General features: G+C 40.8%; 1 protein-coding gene and 2 long non-coding RNA genes across 23 annotated transcripts in view; 1 reads left to right on the top strand and 2 right to left on the bottom strand.

Moving 5' to 3' along the window:
• Positions 1 to 22,105, bottom strand: part of ROBO2 (roundabout guidance receptor 2) — an 835,262-nt gene that overhangs the window by 438,407 nt on the left and 374,750 nt on the right. For 2 of the 21 annotated variants that reach the window (XM_081003980.1, XM_081003979.1), the window contains exon 1: positions 1,431 to 2,433. The exons of 17 other annotated variants lie outside the window; for them this stretch is intronic. In XM_081003980.1, coding sequence (XP_080860106.1) covers positions 1,431 to 1,485 — 55 coding nt within the window. In that variant the 5' untranslated portion in view covers positions 1,486 to 2,433. Of the gene's footprint in view, positions 1 to 1,430; positions 2,434 to 22,105 lie in introns of those variants that run through there. 2 more of the 21 variants (XM_081003967.1, XM_081003971.1) reach the window with 2 other exon arrangements.
• On the bottom strand, positions 2,777 to 6,786 carry LOC308476431. Its single transcript, XR_013985894.1, has 2 exons — positions 6,749 to 6,786; positions 2,777 to 2,958 (listed from the first exon to the last, which is right to left on the bottom strand). It is a non-coding gene; the product is annotated as an uncharacterized lncRNA (long non-coding RNA).
• LOC308476427 overlaps positions 9,094 to 22,105 on the top strand; it is a 50,872-nt gene continuing 37,860 nt past the window's right edge. The window contains exons 1-2 of the long non-coding RNA XR_013985889.1: positions 9,094 to 9,458; positions 10,801 to 10,893. This is a non-coding gene — a long non-coding RNA (uncharacterized lncRNA). The remainder of the gene's footprint in view (positions 9,459 to 10,800; positions 10,894 to 22,105) is intronic.

Raw genomic sequence — 22,105 nt, forward strand, 5'->3', positions numbered from 1 at the left:
GCACATTACGTGATGCACTCATTATACAACTTGTGAACCAATACTTACATATTCTCAATTCCCAGCTTTTAGCAAGGTTCTCTGTTGCCTCCTGTGTTGCTAAGGGTGTGGTGGGAGGGAGAGAGGGAGGGATGGGTAGCACACAACTGCATGCAATAATTGTAGGTAATACAATATCACTCTCTGTTTACAAGAGTGGCCTCTCGTTGATATGGATACCAGGCTTTTAGCACCAGCTTCCTGCTGGAACTAAGTTTAGTCCCAGATCCTGCCCATATCCAGCATCAACCAGTAAATTAAGCTAGAGTCCAAACCCCGCCCCCCAAAGACACCTCTGTAAAAATATAATGCCAAACCTCCAAATTAAGACAATAGCCAAAGAGATCTGGTACCATATCAAGCCTCCCCACCACCAGTGCTCACATAAAGACTCAGCATGATTGTCCATGTAAACAGTTTGTGCGCACAAAATACTATGATGCATGTTGCACATTTGAGGTAAAACACATACAGTATATATGTATTCATAGCCAATGGTGTCCCTACTCTGTTAAAATTATACCTTCTAACCATAGACAGTACAAACATCGTTCCTTTGATTTTTCTCAATTTCCTTCATTTCAAACACTGAAATCAACAATGTGTTCTTAGCTCTTAAATATCAACATGAAATTCCCTGCAACGTGCTTCTAGGTTAAACGACGAGGTCTTGGTTTTACTTTAGGGAGGGCTAAGCAAGCTGAACAAAAGACAAACCCCTATACAAGGGAGACTGCCTTTACAGAAGGGGAGACACCTACAGCACCTGTTCAAATTCCCCATTGTCTTTAAACAGTGGAAGCCTAGCTTCTCCCTGTGGCAGAAGCTGGCTGTGAGATTCTGCTGTACTGGGAGGCTTCCACAGACACGACCCTCTTTCACACTCCCTACTTTGTATACTTTCCACCTGACACATCTCACAGGCATAGTTATTTCACACCTTTTAGCGCATTCCACACATTACTGCATTTTTCTGCGTGCATTGCTTACAAATGGAGCAGCGAGAACCTCACGGTAGTAAATTTCCCATTCACCTCTCTTGAATCAGAAGCACAATTACCCCATTTAATCAGTCGATTTTCCACCTAAAAAGTTCAGCATGGGGTAAAAACAGAGCAACAGAAATCTGTTGGTGCGTCGAGATTTACCAGTGCAGCTGATTTCAATCTCCCTCTCTCTCCCCCCCCTCACAAACACACACTTTACAGCTTATGTTAACTATTTTCCTACTAAGTTAGCAAAGAAGATTTGCTTTATTAATAGCATGTTCATATCCATCCCTTCCTTCCATCGTTCCATAGCCCATGCACATTATACAGGATTTCGAGCCCCAAAATCCAAGCGTGCTCTGCTCCAAAGAAATGACAGTAAAACACAACACTTTAACTTACCATCAACTTGAAAAGAGACAAATCCAAGCAGCAGGAGTGGCGTCAGCAGCCCCATTTTAACATATTCAAAGGCAATCCAATTCCAGGGAGAGAGAGAAAAAAAAGGGGGGGGTAAACCAAAAGTTGAGATTCTCCTACAACCTAAGGATACGTGGAAGGAGCCCGGAGAGCAGCGGCGAGAAAGAGGCTTGAATGGGACACTTTGAGCTCCATGCAGATTAGCAGCGCGAGGGGGAGAGCGAGGGAGGATGAGGGGGCACCGCTCCCGGCTCGGCGCGCTGGCTCCGCTTCCGAAATTCCCACCAATCCAGCGGAGGCAGAGGAATTGTTCAAGTGTGGCTAAGACTCTCCATTGCAATCCAGAGCGCGGGGATTTCTTCGGCAGACGAGAGAGACTTTGAAAGCAGATACGTTTCCTAGAAAGTGCGTCCCCTCCCGCCGCCACCACCTCGCTCAAAGTTCTCGGCGCTCTGAGGAAAAGGCGGGGAAGGAGGGAGCGAAATCATGGGCTTGGCTTAACTCTCCTGCTTCTCATTTTCTTCCTCTTCCAACCCCCCACCACCACCTCCTCAAAATCACTTCAAGCTGCGGAGTTGCTTCCCTTAACTTCCGTAAGAGGGACGCCTGAGCAACATCTTGGCGCGCGAGCTCCCTCCTTCCCTCTCCACAGCACCACCTCAAAAAATAAAAAAGGCAACCCAGCCACCCCTACCCTCAGCGCGGGAAGAAACTGCTTGAGGAGAATAAACTCCCAACGTGCCGCTGGGGCTGGAGGAAAGAGCGAGTGGCGGTGGGCACGGTTGTTGCTGCTGGCTGAGGCGGCCGCCGCTGCCGTGTAAACGCGCGCGGCGGTGAGCGAGGGCGGGGGGGGAGGTGTCGCTCCCACTATGGAAGGAGTCGAGCGAGGCGGGAAGCGGCAGGCGCGGCGGGGTGTGCGCGCGAGGGAGAGGAGGGGAAGGAGCGCAGCACCCTCCTGCTGGAGCTCGCCCGGGCGGCCTCCCCACAGCCTGGGCTCGTTCTGCTGCCGCTGTTGCTGCTCTTCGTAGAGCAAACACGGAGGTGGGGGGGAAGGGAGGGCCGGAATTGGAAGAGCTGGGGTGTGGATTAAAGCACTGTAAAACACCACACCCACTCTCATGTTCCCCTCAGGGATCGCGGTGGGAGGGAGGGGGGACGAAAGAGAGACAGACACACACAACGTGAGGCAGCTGAAGGATTGAAGAGAAGACGGGGGGGGGGCACACAGAGCAGCGCTGCTTCTCTGCCCCCCCCCGCCCATCCCATTTCTCTCCCAAGCCCCCTTTTCCCTCTTTACTGTTGGCTATAGGTAACATTAACATGATTGCTTCTCACTGCTTCTCATTTAATGGGCAGGTAATTTTCTCGACGAGCGATTTCATGGAAGTCTCTTCCCTAATTATTCAGTCTTCCTCGCCTCTTCTCTCTCTCTCTGTCACAGGGAGGCCTTTGAAAGAAGACGGCAATTTCAACCTCTTCTTCTCACTTAGCTTTCATGTGCTGGTACTTTCTAAAAAAGGGAGGTGCAGGAAGGCGATCATGTTGCCTAATTCCAGGTGTGTAGTGATATGCAGCTGCTGCTTAGTAGGGAGAGAACTATGACATTCTGCACATGTTCAAAGACCCCTTCTCCCGGATTACGGCGTAATATTTGTAGTTGCTTAAAGCCCGCCCAGCCACTCAGGAGGACCACAGATGGCTAACAAAAAAAAAAAGGTACCAACGCCCTTTAAAAGTAAAATGCAGGCAAGTCAGCATTGCCTTATGCAAATACAAGTTACAGTGGCACCTCCAGTTACAAACGCCTCAGGTTACAAACGCTTCAGGTTACAAACTCCACTAACCTAGAAGAGTTACCTCGAGTTGAGAACTTTGCCCCAGGATGAGAACGGAAATCATGTGCCAGCAGCGCAGCGGCAGCAAGAGGCCCCATTAGCGAAAGCACGCCTCTAGTTAAGAACAGTTTCAGGTTAAGAATGGACCTCCGGAACGAATTAAGTACTTAACCCGAGGTACCGCTGTATACTTATTTACTCACACAAGTTCCAGTGTATATAGTCAGACCTACTCTAATACAAGGTTGCAGTTAGATTCCAGAATCCTGCCGCAAGCTGGGCTCTGTATATTATATGATGGGTGTACAACCAATTTATGCAACCCTCCTTCCAGTGTAAACATGCCACATTGTGGCTGCCTGGAACATGTTTATACATGCAGATGCCCTGTACCATATATGTGCACAGATCATATGCAAGATTAAGGCCACAATTCTATGCATCTTTTTATGGGGAATAAGGCTCACTGAACACAGTGAGACTTCAGAGTAAGCATGAGTAGGACTGAGCTATCAGCTCAGTTCTTATTTGCACTGCCCTTGTGCATTGTGGCTTTCAAAATTGGGTTGACTTATTTATGTATACATATACACAGGTTATATGTATGTACTTATCAACACTGGGATTTTGTAGGATACCACTGTGGTAAGGGGGGAAGCCCCCCCCCCCATGTAATTTCTGTTCCAGGATGACCACCCTATCCCACCTTGCTACCTGACAGAACTTATGGTGAGGTCTTGTACAAACAAAACATCATATTCCCAAACTAGTTTGAAATGTGCATTCTACCAAGAATGCAAATTGAGCAGAATTCTAGTTTCTGCATCTGTGAAAGCAATGATGTGATCAACTCTGCACATTCAGAAGAGTACATGCATGGAACTGACATAGAAGCCATTCACAAGCTCTTCAAGCAACTCTCTTACACACAGTAACTGTGGTTGCAACCCTTTCTTCATGTTTATGGAATGGTAAGCTAACCTGAACATGAGGAGCCCTTCTTCTGTGTTTTGCATTGTGCATAAATTAGCTGTAGTAAATTGGGGTCAACCATATGCGTTTGTTTTGTTTGCTCTCTGTTTCCCTGACCTTTCATTTTTCGTGTTTTGACTAAAACAAAACACAGAACACAACACAGAATATCACATCAATATTTTATAAACAACCCCGTGCTCTTCATTTCAACCTACCTAATTCCTTAAGGTCTTAAAAAGAACACCTTTACCACCTTCTTTCTAAACTGTTGAAGCCCTTACAATGTATGCAATCCAGGAAAAAGATAGAGTATATGGGGTCTCTCATGAGGTAAAAGCATGTCTAGCAAGGGGTGTGGAGAGAGAGTTTTCCCTTTTCAGTTTGGCTAGGAGGAGAAATATATATATATTCTGTGTGTAGGGGTGTTGGGGGGAAAAGCATAACAAGGGAAGACAAATGAGACTGCACAAACTGAAGAATAAGCATAAAGAGGATGATCAAGTAAAGGAATAGCTGTATCAAAGGTGTATGTCTGAATACTTGCAATATCTTTAGTGTATAAAGTGCAGCTGAGGCCGTGAGTGATCACAAGAGTAGCTATTTGATGTTAGCACTGATGATTAGACAGGGGGTTAGAGGAATAGACACAGGTCTGTAAGCCAAAAGCAATGTTAGATGGTGAATCTTTAGTTCCCCCTACTGGAATATAACAGGAAACAGCTGTTCTTGGTTTGTTATATAGCTAATCTTTTGTGTTTTGTTAAGACCACTTGTTTTAACTTTCAACCTATTTCTCAAACACTGCTTGAAGTTGAAACATGTGCATTTTGCTCATTATTCTTATTGATCGCTCAGAATTATTTAACATTGTTTTGCAGCCCATTGCAGTGTGTTTCTTAGAACTGAGGTAAATGGAATTTGCTCCCAGTAAATTTACTTGTAGCAAATCTAGGCTTTTAAAATTGTTGAATAAAAATTGTGGCTCAGGTTTTTGTTTTGTTTTTTGGTTTCTGATTTTCATAGCAGGTTGTTTGTGTTGTTCTATGTATAGTGCCTTTGAGAGAAGGGTTTCTATTTTTAAAAAAAAATACTTGCCAGTGTATTGAAATCATACACAATATACTGCACTTTGTGTATTTTATACAAATTACCTAAGTATAACATTTTAAAATAATATGAGTATGATTAGCATCGATATGGGAACTAAGTATAGATAATCAGCAAACTGAAATAAGCAATATCCAGAAATGTTGTCCCCCCCCCAAAAAAAATATTATTTTCAGGTTAAATATATTTAATATTATTTGTTCTTTACACTAGGTCTGTTAATGAAAGATTTAGACAAAACGCAACCTAGATTTACAGTAATAACTATACAACAGCTATAGAAAGTGATATTGTAGATATATTTACAATATAATTCTTTCCATTTGCCTTCTCTATACAAGTTAGTCAATGTTTGTATAGCTGTACAACAGCTCCAAGCCTGTTTTATGTAAAACAGGAAACAATATTATTCTCTTTTCAAAATATGCCCCACAGATAAATATATTTCTAATACATGTAACAGACTTTTTCATATAGGAGGTTATAATTAAAGATAATGAGGGTGAGGTGATCAAAATAGCCCTCTTTGTTCATGTTCTTACGAATTAGCAATTCTGGCATATGCATAACAGAATGTGAAATATTAAGCAATATTTCTCTTGGATAGTAGTCATTTCAAGGATTCAGTATATATGACAATTACTGCTTGTTTATTAATGTGCATTTTATAAAATGGTTATATAATGAAATAGCACCTTTGAACTTTTCAAATATGTTAATAGTACTTAGGAATGTATTCATTGTATGTCTTTCTTAGAATAAACTGATTGAAATTAATAGATATGGCTAGCTTAGGTCATTAATTCCAATGGGCCTTTTTTAGTAAAACGTAATTCAAAACAATCCTTAGTATAGCTTCTACTTTGAAGAACACAAAAGCTATGATATGCACATCAATGTTGTGTTGCACAGACATCGCAATTCAACATAGTGGTACAATTTGCACATCAGTGTAAACTGATATAGACTAAACAGAGAACCCATTACAAGCATGAACACCTATGAACACCTCAGCAGCACATGTTAGGGATGTCCTGGTTTTTACTTTTTGAAATATGGCAACCCTAGCATTTGTACAAGAAGTTTGCAGAATGGAATCAAAAGGCATAGTTTCTTAACCATTTCTTGAAAATAGTCCTGTAATCACACTGATTTCATTTGGACGTACTTAAAATTATGAATCATTGAAAGCAGTGAGACTTCCTGGATATGACACACTACCCTAAATGCTCTTGCCCCAACTGCAGATATAGAGAAATAAGATATATTGTGAGTGATGCACATGTTCAGAGACATTTCCTATCATTTTTAGTTCACATGTCTCAAGAGCTAAGTGCTGCTATGAAAAGAGATTCCCATTTACTTATTACATCTGTAACTCACCTTTCCTCTAAGGAACTCAGGTTTTACTTCCTGTGTTATTATCAACTGTGAGGTAGGATATATGGAGAGGCTGTGATTGGCCCAAGCCCACCCCAGTGAGCTTTATGGTTGCTAAGCTGCAATTCAGTGGTAAGCAAAGTCAAATGTAGACAGAAATACTGGATTAGGTTTTGTGAAAAGATACGTAAGTTCTGTTATGCATAGTTCTTCCCATGTAAAACAATTAACCACCTGTATGTCACTGTTGCTTTCATAGCTATATTTATGCAGCCATATATTTGTTCACTTCATTTTAAGATTCCTTAGTGGTAATTCCTTAATTCCTTAGTTTATTGCCCAAGTGCTCTTCCAATGAAGTCCCTGATTTATGAAGATGTCAGTTCATATGAATTTTTCCTACAATGCAGTTGCAGTTCTAACAGCATTAGAGCTGCTGCTCTGCCTCTACTAGTGGACTGAATGCTCCCATCAAGCTATGGTTCTTTTTTCCAATATAATGCTGTCAACACTATTGTCATCAGTTATACATATCAGTGGATTATTAACAATATTATTTGTAGGACTTCTGTATTAGTTTTGTCTGAGAATGGCCTTGTCTCACTTCAGCAATAGAATTACATTTTGCATTGTCTCCAGAAATGCTTTCAAATTAGAATCGATGTGTTGGCCATACAATTTTTCACTGCCACTGTAATTCGGTTTTCTGCCTAAATTTTTTATATGACTTTATGATTTATCTTTTAAAAACTGTGATACTAAAAACAAGTGAAGGGAGAAATACTGTGTACCATGATTTGAACAAAACGTTTATTCTTCATGCAGGATACACAATTTATTTTCTATAGTAATATTTTTTTATATTTGGCAGACAGGCAGATCCATGAGAGACTAGCCTGTTATATGTGTATGTTTAAGCTATTTGGCTTTTCTTTTTTAAAAAAACAGTCTAGGATAATCAAAGATTGTCAGTTATGGAGTAGTGAGATTATGAGTCCTCAAATTTTGTGAGTCTCAGTTGCCCACAGCTGTAAAGAAAGTGTAAAAGGAGAAGGGGTGTATGAAACCGGGTGCGTGTTTGTATAGGAGGTAGCTCAGTGTTATGTATTAGCTAGTAAACCCAGTGAAGCTTCTAGGCAAGATGGACATGCAGGATATCTATTCAGTTTAAAAGGCAATGTGCAACTTAACTGAGAAATGTTTGTGTATAGCACCAGGGTAGCCAAATCTTCATAAAGTTTTATTTGGAAGTTACTCATTCTGACTGTGGCAGTCAAATTTACTACCATGGGAGGATATTTGGAATTGGATGAAAGCATAAAATGCTTTGTAAGTCTTATCTTACTTATCTTCACACAACGACCAATAAGATTGTGGTTTTCAAGTAACTTTCTTAAGGTTATCCACTGAGTCTGTAGCTGATAAGGGAGTTGAACCCATGTTGCCTGGGTGTGACCAATGAGGTCTGGCAGTAGACAGATTTTTGAATGTTGATTCAACAATGTGCCACCAGATTTTATTGGCTTCCAGGACGGGTCCTCAAGTTATATTTTCATACAGAGGTACAAAGCACATGCCTCTCATCAAATCTGAAGGACATGCATCTGTAAACCAAGATGTAACCCTTTTAAATACTCAGAAGTAAGAACTGTGAAAGGGCAGATCATCTTGTAAGAAACACACTTAATTTTACATATGTAAGTCCTTGACTTGAGGGAGAGGTACATGATTATCAGTCCACTAGTACTGTGGTGAGAAATGTCCTTCAGTTAAGAATTAGTTCAGAACTTTCACAGAAGTAAGCTACATTCTGGAAACATGATAGTCAGTGATGCCAAGAACAGCTAGCAAGATGCTGTTCTGGATGCATAAAGTCTCATAGCTTGAGGGGAAGCCTGCAATGTCATACATCCTAGAGCACCTGACTTGGAAATAAAAAAAGAACTGTAATCAGCCAGGTGGAGCAATCCAGTAAATTAAATTAACATTAAGATGAATCAAGGAAGCTACGCTGACTTCTGAAGGGAGATGAGATTTAAAGTTCTTTTAGCTGTTTGAAAATAAATGTATAAATTATGCTTGCTTAATTTCACAAATGGAAAAAATACCTCTTTGTTAATTACTGTTAAAATTAAAGAAACAAATCATTGAAGTAATCAGAAAGCCTATAACTATTTAAATGTAGGAAATTTCATTGCAAAATGGTACAATATATTTATTTCTCGGTGAGAAAAACACTAAAGGGGTTTTATTGTAATTTATTTATTACTTTTCATTTATATCCTTGGATGCCCTGTACAATGACCTGTATTGAGGCAGAGACAGAAGTATAGTGTCCAGATCAAGGGAACTAATAGTACTGCTTGATTCTGCCTTGATTAGACCCCACCTGAAGTACTGTGGCCAGTTCTGGGCACCACGGTTTAAGAAGGATATTGATAAGCTGGAACATATTCAAAGGAGGATGACCAAGATTATAAAGGGCCTGGAAACCAAGCCTTATGAGGAACAATTGAGGGAGTTGGATATGTCTAGCCTGGAGAAAAGAAGACTGAGAGGTTATATGATAGCCATCTTCAAATATCTTCCAGATGACAGCTCTTTAAAGATGCAGCAAGCTTAGGTCCCTTCCAGTCAGGATTAAGACACCACCATGGGACTGAAACTGCCTTGGTCATGCTGGTTGGTGATCTGCGGCAGGCTAGTGACAGAGGTAAAAGCTGTTTTCTGGTTCTGCTGGATCTCTGACTAGAGGTAGCCTAGTCAGATGGGTGGGATATAAAAAATTAATAACAACAATAGCAGTGCTCTAGAGGGTAGGACCTGAATCACTGAATTCAAATTACAAGAAAAGCGATCCAACTAAACATTTGGAAGACTTGTTTGACAATGGAACAGAATACCTCAAAACATGGTTGATTCTCCTTCATTTAAGGTTTTTAAACATAGGTTAGATCTGTCAGCAATTATTTAGCTGTGATTCCTGTATTTGGGTTTTATAACCCTTTGTGTCCTTTCCAATACTGCAATTCTATGATTATGGGTAGAGTTGTTCAGTTTTGCTCCATGTCCAAGTATTGTTGCAAAATTAGTTCCTTATTAACTTGCAATATACCATGTAACATCTGTGCAGACATCAGTAGAAACACTGGATCTTAATAAAGGTAGAAGCAGATCTGCAAACTGAAGGACAGGTTTCATGGAGGAGGCTGGAGGCCTGTCCATCATGCTGGCCAAGGCAGAATAGAGTAGTACTATTACTTCCCCTGATCTGGACACTACTTCTGTTGATACAGCCTAGAATTGCATGAGCTTTTTTGCTGCTGCAGCTCACTGTTGACTCAGTTTAATTTTGTTGTCAACTAAGACCCCTATATCCTTTTCACGTGTACACTTGTCAAGCCAGGTGTCCCCTAGCCTTTATTTGTGCATCTGATTATTTCTGCCTAATTGCAGAATCTTACATTTGTCCCTGTTGAAACTCATTTTTATTAGTTTTGGCCTAGTTCTTGAGTTTGTTAAGATCACATCTTTTGCAGTATCAGCTACCACTCCCAGTTTGGTATCATCTGCAAATTTGATGAGCATCCCCTCTATTCCTTCATCCAAGTAATTCATAAAGTGCATACCAGCTTTCCCTGGAACATATTTCAGGAAAAAAACTGATAACTGTGAACTTATCTTTTGTCTTGTAACTCACACACTCTTGTTACTTCTGCTACAAATTTCCTTCTGTAGATTGACAGTCATGCCATGGAATGGACAATAGGAGCAGTTCCACAAAACTTGGATACAAAAATCCAACCTTGCAGGGCGAATACCATCTGGGTTTGCAGAGCTGTCAGGCAGTGGTGGAAGATGCAGTCAGATTCTTGGCGTGGCAGTGCTGCTCAGCACAGATTATCCCCTATTTGCTTCCTATAGCATGTTAAGTGGGAGCTCATTTCCTGCTGTCCGCTGCTACTGTGGCTCCTGCTGCCATGATTCTCAAAGAGAAAGGATGTTTTAACTCCTGAGGCCTAGAAGTTCCATTATCATTCCTTTATCTTTGCCAGCCCTTACAGGCTACCAGTTACCTTATTTCTGGGAAATGATGAAGTCAATGGAGGGGAGTCTGGCCTTTGGCAGCAACTGGACTGTGACTTCTGGTGGGTGTGCATGTTTTCCATCTCTTTGAGCTGGTGAGTAATGCGGCCAGGAGCCAAGTTTCTAGAACTGGACAAGGCTTTATGCTAGTTTTTGTATTAGTACTGCCAGGCAGAAGCTTCCTCTTTTTGGTGGCCCCACACAATGATTGCGTTTAGTACATTTGTCGACCGCCCAGTCAATAAAGTCATCTGGCCAGTTTCTCACAGAGTTCAAATTAAGCATTTAAAATGTTTCTTTAAAAAAAATCATTGTCTAAAAACCAGCACAGGCAGCATAAGAACATTTAAAACCCAGCAGAAATAATCTGTTCCAATGGCAATAAAAAAGAGAGAAGAAAGGTCCTAAAAGTCCTAGGAGAATAAACAAAAGAGTATTGGTATTGAAAGGATCTTAATGTAGGTGCCAAACTAGCCTTATTAGGGAGGGCATGCCATAATTGGGGAATTGTTCACCATGCAGATCACCCTGTTGGGTTGAGAGTCTCCACAGCAGCCTTGTAGGTTTGAATGATAGCTGGCATTTGCATGGAGACTATCCATTCAAGCAACTTTATACATTATTATGGCTACCATGTGGAGCTGCTTCCAGAGGCTTCTGTTGTAAGACCGTCTTCATTTCTTCTGTCTCTTCTATGGAAGTCCGCCTACTTTTCTGCTTCCCCCCTCAACACCCATGCAAACAAACTCTGATATATAGACCAAAAAAATAAAAACTGTGCAACATCTATGTGTCTGATGTTGTTGTTGTTTAGTCATTTAGCCGTGTCCGACTCTTCGTGACCCCATGGACCAGAGCACGCCAGGCACTTCTGTCTTCCACTGCCTCCCGCAGTTTAGTCAAACTCATGCTGGTAGCTTCGAGAACACTATCCTTCATGGATCACTGCCTTGCCATGGCGAAGGGGCTTGAATAACTCAGAGAAGCTATGAACTATGCCGAGCGGGGCACCCAAGATGAACAGGTCATAGTGGAGAGTTTTGACCAAATGTGATCCACCTGGAGGAGGAACTGGCAAGCCACTCCAGTATCCCTGCCAAGAAAACTCCATGGACAAAGGCAACAGGCATATGTGTCTTGCTTAAAGGCTTGCTTAAAGAAAAAATGTTTTAAGGAGGTGCTGAAAAGTGAAGGCACCTGCCTGATGTCAATTCCAAAGTGCTGCCATGTTAAAATATCAATTTCTACCAGATGCAGAATGACTATCATGTAGCACCTGTAACTGTGCCTGTGGCTTAGATTGAAGTGGCTGAGTGGACACATTGGGAATAAGGTGATCCCACAAGTATTACTGAAGGAGTTCATAGTTTACATATAATGAACATGGGCATAGCCAGGATTTATTGTCGGGGCAGGCTTTATGTAAGGGGAGGCAGAACTGAGTATCTGTGACACAACTGGTCAGTTAGTTATTTTTTATCTATTCACTATTCACTTGGTTGGGAGACAGTTGCCCCCTTGCAACCCCCCCACATCCTTGTTCAAGAAAGCAGAGGCATATGTTTGTAAAGTACAATATAATGTGTTGCATACCACAGTTATGAGATTTTATACAACAAATGTTTACATTTGAATCCTGAAACACCGAAACTAACATTTCTTGTTAGTTTTGTCGCTTCGCCTTTGTATTACAAAGGGAAACAGGACTTAAAGGGCTGCTTAATAGTCTGGACCCGCTGAGTGAATCAGGAGGAACCCTGTCACATGCACTTCAGGTACTTAAAGGAAGTGAGGAATATACTCTTCAGTGGCAAATGAATGCTTTAAGGAATGCATGTCAATAAATCTGTAATTAGATATCTTTTAATACTTTTAATTGGGAGCCACTGCAATATTTCTAACTGTTAAATGTAGCAGTTCACATTGAACTGCACTTTTTAAAAATGTCAAAATGCAGTCACAGTGTCTACCGTAATATTCTGTAATGTTTCACTGAATTATTATTTAACACTCTCACCTAAATAATATCACATTCTGTAAGTGTTGTTTATGTGTGGTTAGGTAAGTAGACATTGCTTGATAATATGAAGCCAATTGTCACCAATTATCATTTGATAAACAATTACAAGCCAATGTAGTTAGATTCAGACTGGGAGTAAGCTCCGTTCAGTGAGACTCGTTTCTGCATAAACCTGGTTAGGATTGCGGCTAAGTAAATGTAGCTAAAAAGTTACTGAACAGCATCTCAACATCTGACTCATATTATGAATGTTTTAAATGTTAAGAATGCTATGCTCATCAAAAGCTGTTCCTACCATGTTACAACACTGGAGTGTCTATGTTCCCCTGAAGAGTGTGTGAAGATTGCATACTATGTTTCTGTATGGCAAGAAAGGTGATTCGCTATATTTAAGAATACATCACTTTACTTGGTTATATCCCACACTGCACCAAGTTAAAAACAAAAAGTTAGAAACATGGACTTATCCTGCATACTGTTTGTGAAAAGTGTCTATATTCTGATCATTTTTCTAAAAACAGATCTTTCATCAAAAATTCAAATCTTACTGGAGCAGATTGATCTCTTTCTCAACATTCCAGGAAATGTATTCATTTATACTCCTACGAGCCAATCTTTTAAAATATGTATAATTGATCATAATATTTCAAGAAAATGCTTATTAAAGCTATATCACTATGCAAAAGTAGACATTGTTCTTTGTTTACCCGTAATAAATAGCCATAAGGTAAAATTATTAAGAAGCAGTTGCAGTGAAAGGTAAAATAAGCCTCACTAGTCTCAGAGGTGTTCCAAAGCTCGAAGTAATTCCCAATAACATTTGCTTAATATTTCATGATTAAGTCATCAAAAAAACTGAGAGCTTGGAACCATTGCAGATAATACTCTTGTAGTCACCTTGACTTGTTAAATTTAAATTTGACAGTACTTGCCCTAGCACTTATTTTTGCTTTTTTTTGCACTTAGCACTTAATTAAGCTAAAATGTAACTGAAATAGTATAATTTAAAGTTATATGCAGCTGGTGTGACACAGGAAAAAAGGGTCTGAATACAAATTAGTGATGGGATGTATGTGTGTACAAGAAGACCATCTCGCACTTGCTGTATTACAGCTACTCCATTCCTATATAGAAAAACCTTCAAATCTACCCCATATGTATCCCAAGGAGTTGGTCAACGTGTGGGGTTCTGGAATGTTGAAATGTACAACGCAATACCATGGTAAATTGACCAAATCTGTCAAAGAGTAACACAACTACTTCAAGGAAGCAGGAAATAGGAGTCAAAGTTCTTGCCGGATTCTCCACCTTTTTCTATCTGCCAAACCATCAACTTTTTGAAATTACTGGTGCAGAGAGTAGACTGATGCTACGGTATATTGGTGAACACATCTATGCATACACAAACACAAGCATCTATATTGACTAGAGGATGGATATGCAATGTCGGTGTGATACTGGCAGTGGATTCCATACAATGATATTACCTTAAATTGTACTATTAAAGACCATAAGAAGAGCCTGCTTGACCCATGTAGCCCAGCATCCTGTTCTCCTAGTGGCAAACCAGATGCCTATAGGAAGCCTGCAAGCAGGAACTGTGTGCAGCAGCACTGTTCTCTTCTGCAGTTTCCAGCAAGTGGCATGCAAAAGCATACTGCCTTTGACAGTGGAGCTAAGACAAAGCCTTAAGGTTTAATGGTCACTGGTAGCCTCATCCTCCATGAATTTGTCTAATTTTAAGTTAAATGTGGCCATCATAGACTTTCATGGGAACGAATTTCATAGTTAAACTATGTGCTGTGTGCAGGGGCGTAGCTAGCTGCTCCAGCACCCGGAGTGGCGGGGGTGGGGTGAGCCGCCCAGGGGGGCAGGGCGAGCGGCCCAGGCGGGCGCCGCAACAAGCTGCCCACGGCATCAGCCTGGTGTGCACAAGCCCCATGCCGTTTCAGGCAATGCGGGACCCCAAGCTGCCGTGTCACTCCCAGGAGAGACGCGTGGCTCGGGTGCGCTGCAGGCGAGGCTTTGCGGTAAGTGCCACCCCTGGGGTGTGCCATTTTGTCACCCCCTTAGGGCTGACACCCGAGGTGGACCACACATCCCTTTCTACGCCCCGTGTGAAGAAGTACTTTCTTTGGTTTGTTCTGAATCTTTAAACATTGAGTTTCATGGGATAACTGAGTACTAATGGGGACGCGGGTGGCGCTGTGGGTAAAACCTCAGCACCTAGGACTTGCCGATCGCATGGTCGGCGGTTCGAATCCCCACGGCGGGGTGAGCTCCCGTCGTTCGGTCCCAGCTCCTGCCCACCTAGCAGTTTGAAAGCACCCTTAAGTGCAAGTAGATAAATAGGTACTGCTTTACAGCGGGAAGGTAAATGGTGTTCCGTGTGCTGCTCTGGTGCCGGTTCGCTGGAGCAGCATCGTCACGCTGGCCACGTGACCCGGAAGTGTCTGCGGACAGCGCTGGCTCCCGGCCTCTAGAGTGAGATGAGCGCACAACCCTAGAGTCTGTCAAGACTGGCCCGTACGGGCAGGGGTACCTTTACCTTTAATGGTATGAAAGAGAGAAAACATTTTCATTTTCTCCATGGCATTCATGATTTCATACTCTTCTATCATGTTACCCCTTACTTGCCTTTCCTCTAAACAGACTTTTCAGCATTTTATACCTTTAATCACAAACACACACCCTTCCTGTCCCCTTGCCTAGCTGTTCTTTGAGATTTTTTGGGGGGGTATACGATACAATTTTTATGTAACCCCAAGTACAATATCATTTTTAGTAAACTCAGCAATTACAAGATCATTTTATGAAAGCCTTTAACTAAAAACAAGCAACCCCATTTCATATGTCAGTGTTGTATTGATTAGTCTTTTTTTTAAGCTGAACTATGTTAGCAGTGATGAAAATTACAAGAGGAAAGTGAAAGTAATTAATAGTTTCAGTGAAATCTCTAGAGGCCATACTTACCATTTGTTCTGACAGACAGAAGTATATGACAATGCATGAAGACTGTCTCTCTCTACTCTAGAGGTGATGTCTGTAGAATAAAATTAAGGTGAAGCAGTGAGACTGTTAAGCAACAGGAATAATGTTGTATTTTAAACAGTAAAGAATCTTGTGGCACTTTAAAGACTAACGAATGTACTGTGGCATGAGTTTTCATAGTGTAGAGTCCACATCTTCAGATATAAGATAACTTCATCTTGTAACTAATGGATGTTCCTGGGTGCAATTTGAGAACCACCTCCTCCCATACCAGTCATCCACTTGTTCCTATCTGGTGGAGAGGCCCTTCTCTGTGTTCCACTTATGGTGAAAGCTGTTGTCCGTTACTAGAGGGAGTGGATATACCCAAGTTGCTTCATGAGGTTTGGCTGGCACCATCTCACTGTATTCTGCTGTCCGGTGAAGACCTTTCCATTCCCTCAGGCTTTTGTCAGGTATATAATATTTTGATTGGATTGATGTTTCTATCTCTTATGCCTGATTCTATTGCATTTTATTGATGCTGTGGTTTTGTGAATTTGTAATTTTAATTAGTGTAAGCTACCTTGAGTGATGCGCAGACATCAGGGTGAAATGTCCTTATAAACAATTATACTATATTAATTGTTAGTCTTTCAAGATGTCACAACTTTCTTTGTTGTTTTTGGTACAACAGAGTAACATGGTTATTCCTCTGGAGATTGCTGTGTTTGTGAAAATTGTGTTGTGACGAGACAGGAGTATGGTGGCCAGATTCAATGGTATAGAACACACATAATTTTGTTCACTATTGAGGCATAAAGTTTAATTACACACACACACACACACACACACACACACCATCTGACTGGGTTGCCCCAGCCACCCTGGGCAGTTTCCAACAATGCTATACTGGTTTTTGCACAACTGAATGAGAATTATGATGTGAGAGCAGACAAATAGAAGCTTTTCCTTCCTAACATAGATAAAGAATGTGATAGTCATCTGAGTATTATTCAGAGTAGACCCACTGAGATTAATGAATCATAGTAATGGCCGTTGCTTTTAATGGGTCCACCCAAGTTATCTACATTTAAAGAAAACTCAGCTGAAGATTATTTAGAGTTGGTACCTTCTGCCACAACAATGAAATAGGATTTATAAGTCAGAATGCATTTCACAACTGTAAATATGCTATAAGTAATACATACTGGAGAATGTATGGCAGGACCACATATTTCAGGAATTTAGGAGATTATTATGGAAAATAATAATTGACATATTGTAGCCTCAGAAAGGAAATGAAGCAGATTTTATTGGGTATTCTTCCTAGCTATCAATAAAGTACACTTTTAAACTATAAATTTATTCTCAGTGGCAACAATTGCTTATGCCAGCTATTGTAAATCAAATTTGGTATTGCATCATAAGAAATATCTGATAAGATGTGACATACAGTGGAAATGGATAAATAACATTATTCTAGATGAGAGTATAGAGTTTGTCAATATTTTCTGTATATTGGGTTTGTATGGTGATATTTTTAAAATCAATATAATTATAATATATTATTTATTTATTAAATTTCTATTCCACACTTTTCCCCAAGAGAGTCCATGTCCACTTTATAAATTGTGAGTTATGAAAGTGTACTTAGTATTTAATAAAACAAATATAGTAAAGGAAATAATTAAAAGCATAGTGGGCATTTTAAATATAGCAAAAAATAAAATAGTGTGCTTTTTAGCTAATAAATGCCATTTATTAGCTAAAAAACATGGCTTTTTTGTTTTTGTTTTTGCTACTGCCAGCACAACACATTTAAACATACTGTGTGACAAATGTCCGTAGAAAACAGTATTTGGTAATTTTAATTGCAATTTCAGTACTAAAATAAAATTATAATGTTTCATAATGTGGACAACTCTCTACACATTTTATAAGAGAGTTTCCACATGCAGTGGTAGTCCATTTTAATATGCATCGCAGTACCTGGAATCCCTTGGTTTAAGATGGCATTTCTAGTGTGGTTTGAAATAGTCCCACAGTCCTATCACTTTCTTCTTCTTAATTGAATATATAGGCTGCTTTTCCATTTAGAGGCTCTCTAAACAGTTTATAACATCTTACTTAATTGACATTTATCCTAGACGCAACATTATCCATAAGGAAAACCTTTATGCAGACATATATTTTTGCATTGTTCTCTCACTCCCATGACACAAAAGTCAGCATTTTCTGTAGCAAAATCCATGAGCATTAAAAAGAGGGGGGAAAGTTGGCAAACACATAAATGAAATCTACAAAGTACATTTTCAAAGCAGAGGTCCTAACCTCTAGCTGCCATTGATTAAGTGAGAACTGCTGAGGTAAAGCATTACGGAATACTTTGAAAATACAGATGAATAGAGCTGTCCAGTTAAAGAAACAAAAGGGGTAGTGTGAGCTAAATCAGTACTTCTCCATCCCCCAACCCAATAGTATGTAGATTGAAAGAAATCTGTGCTATTAATAATGTAATTTGCACGACACATTCATGTAAGCAAGAAAGCTTGTCAGGATATTTAATGATAACCCATTGAGCCATTTGTCATTCAGTGAAGTTTCTTGAATCAACAGGCTTTCTACTTAAAATACAACACACTCACCAAACGTACTTGTTCCTGGTTATCAGGAGTTTGCTGCACAAAATTTGGCAGTTTTATTTAAATATTTATTGTTGCTTTTCTTTGCTTTACACACACAGAGACACAGTTACTGGGGAATAATGGTCTCAATTATATTCAGCACAGAATGGTTTTTCGGGCAGTAGGATCTAGAAAATACTCATGCCCAAGTTTGCTAAATTCCATGCACCTGTCTGTGGGATGGAACTAGAAATGCTTACTCATCTAAATTTCTCCCCATAATTTGGAGAGTTCAGCTACTTAGGTCAGAAGCTTGTGGGCTTCCTAAAGCCACCTGGTTGACTACTGTGGGAAACAGGATGTTAGATGAGAAAGGCCTTTGGTCCTTAGGCCATGGCTTTCAACGCCATTGATGATGGTAACCTTCTGGAGTGACTTTCCAAGTTGTGGGTGAGTGGCATTGCTTCCCTTTGGTTTCAGTACTACTTTGATGGGCATTTACAGAGGGCGATGCTTGGGGAGTGTTCTTCGGCCCCAAGGGAACTTCAGTGTGGAGTTCCTCAGGATTCATTTTTATCCACTATACTGTTAACATCTACATGAAAATGCTGAGTCGGATCACCCAAAGTTTGGAGTAAGTTGCCAGCAATATGCTGATTACAGAGCTCTAAATATCCTTACATCTGCAGGTGAGGCAGTGGACGTGCTGGACCATTGTCTTGCCTTAGTAACGGACTGGATAAGAGCCAACAAATTGAAGCACAATCCAGATAAGAGTGAGGCACTGTTAGTGGGTGGTTCCCTAGACTGGATTGATGGGAGGTTGCTTGCCTTTGATGAGGTTACACTCCCTATGAAGGAGCCGGTACATATCTTGGGGGTATTCCTGGATCCTTTCCTGTCACTTGAGGCTCAGGTGGCCTTGGTGGTGGTGAGTGCCTTCCATCAGCTTCAGATGGTGGCCCAGCTGACCCCTATGTGGACAGGGATATCCTAATTTCTGTTGTCTATGCTCAGATTACTGCAATGTATTATATGCACATGACTGCCTTTGAAGATGGTTTGGAAGAATTTGGTGGCCAGGTTGCTCACTGGGGCAAGACAGTTTGAGCATATTACACTGATCCTGGCCCAGCTGTAAAGGTAAAGGTAAAGGTACCCCTGCCCGTACGGGCCAGTCATGTCCGACTCTGGGGTTGCGTGCTCATCTCGCTATAGAGGCCGTGAGCCGGCGCCGTCCGAAGACACTTCCGGGTCACGTGGCCAGCGTGACGAAGCTGCAGCTGGCGAGCCAGCACCAGCGCAGCACACGGAATCGCCGTTTACCTTCCCGCTATAAAGCGGTCCCTATTTATCTACTTGCACTTAAGAGTGCTTTCGAACTGCTAGGTGGGCAGGAGCTGGGACCGAACGACGGGAGCTCACCCCGCCGCAGGGATTCGAACCGCCGACCATACGATCGGCAAGTCCTAGGCACTGAGGATTTACCCACAGCGCCACCCGCATCCCAGCTGTACTGGCTCTAAATTTATTTCTCGACCCAAATCAAAGTGCTGGTTTTGACCTATAAATGGCTCAGGACCACAATACTTCAGGGACAGCCTCTCCCCACATGAACCAACCTAGACCCTGCGATCATCATCTTAGGCAACAGGTTGGCATCATGACAACAGGCCTTTTCTGCAGTAGGTTCCAGTTCATGGAATGCTCTCCCCAGGGAGACTTGCCTGGCACCTTCATTACATATCTTGAGTTGTCAGGTGACAAAATGTTTCTCTAGACCCAAGCGTTCGGCTGATTAACACTTATGGACTTTTAAATGTGTTCGTGGGAGGAAGTTTATTGGTTTGTTTTTGTTTTATTATGTATTTTGTATTTTGATGTTGTAAGCCACCCTATGATCTTTAGCCAAAGGGCGGTATAAATATTTAATAAATAAAAATAGTAAAATAGCAGTGGCATTATGAATGTAAAGCTGTTGTCTGTGTACTGATCAAGCCAATATTTATCTGAAAGAGTGGACAACATTCTACCTGCAAAAAGTGGAAGACACCTAACAGCACAAAGATAGCAAGATGAAGACATTTTCCCTAAAGGATCATGATTGGTATCCATGGCTGTGAACATTGTGATATTCTGCTGACCTTAACTTGGCCTAGTTTCCACTAAAAGATAGTATCTCCCATTGACTACATAGGACAAATTTCAGTGGTCAAATGAGATTTGCAACGTATTTTCTTTTTCCATAAACCTGATACCGGAAATACTTGAAAAAGCATTTTAGCCTGCTAAACTTAAACTAAACACAAATCGCTATACACTATAAGCACAGCAATTGCTTTCTAAGTTTCTACTGCCACTAACATACCAGTTAGAAACCTTCAAATTCCATTCTATATGCATTGTCTGTGTTTCTCTCCTTACCATATAAATGAAAAGATTATGTAAGAGTCTGTGTTTAATCTTCACCAATGTCTGTTAAACACTGCAGGAAAAGAAACCATTTTTCTTGAAACAAGGAGGTCATTGACCTAGATCACATAAACCTCCCATCTACAATGTCAACAGAAAAATCTGTGTGGAAGGCTTGAAAGTACTATTTGTCCATGTAAATGTAAAGGCATGCCCTCCTTTTATCTGTATGTTTTCCATGCTCACTGCTATGTGAACATCTGATTAGAAGCCTTTGAAAATAAGCTGACTGTGTAATTATGGGGCATAAAACTCCCATACCAAGGTTAATGCTTCCCAAAATATAGGCAAAATACAAATCTAGCTGGAAATCTCATTTATTTCATAATTCAGTTTCAGTGTCTTTCCTCATAGATTTAAAACATTCCTATGCTTGTGGACAATGATGAATCCACTCTTAAGGTATCAACATCTAAAGAATCAGCAATAGCAATTGCACATATTAATTGGGAAACAAAATGGCATATCCCATTTATTGTTTCTTTCAAAATAAGTAGATGCTTTTATCTGGTTGAACAAATTAATTGCCTCACTCTTTCATTGGCCATTGCAGTACTCATAAAATACAACTGGACTAGACATTCCTGATATCTGATGTATCTGATGAGACGCTGCATTGCTGACCATGAAAACTTCATTCAACAAAATTCACAGCATTTGGCAATGGTAACACTTCAGACTATAAATGTTGTTGACTATCAAAAGAATCCCACAAATTTCACTTTCATCTACTCTGGTGAGAATTCTGGGGTAGAGGATCTAAAAAATAGCTAGTTTATTGGTGTTCTCCAGTCTCATTGGTCTGAGGGATGGAACAGCTTTGCAAGAATGAAACATACACCTCCAAACTTGAGGAAGATACTAAGATTGGGAGAGGCAAGGGATGGTGCCTTCATGACTGACAGGTCTATTCGTAATCAGAGTGAATAAATCTACCTGGGAAGTGAATGCCTTTAAGATCTCCCAAGTCAACCTTAGAGGTACCTAGCACAAAGGCTCCTGTCAGATTTTTTTATTTTTGGAGTAGATGAAGGAAATGGACTGAAATATCTGCTCACAAAACACTCGGGGAGATTTAACAGATTCCTTTTTCACCCACCACCAAACTGTAATGGCTAACCTTGCAAGACAGCCAATTCAGATAGCCTTCTGAAATTTGGCAGAATTCTTGCCCTCTGAAGGGAT

The sequence above is a fragment of the Podarcis pityusensis genome (assembly GCF_964106645.2).
Source record: "Podarcis pityusensis genome assembly, chromosome: 4".
NCBI classification, from domain to species: domain Eukaryota; kingdom Metazoa; phylum Chordata; class Lepidosauria; order Squamata; family Lacertidae; genus Podarcis; species Podarcis pityusensis.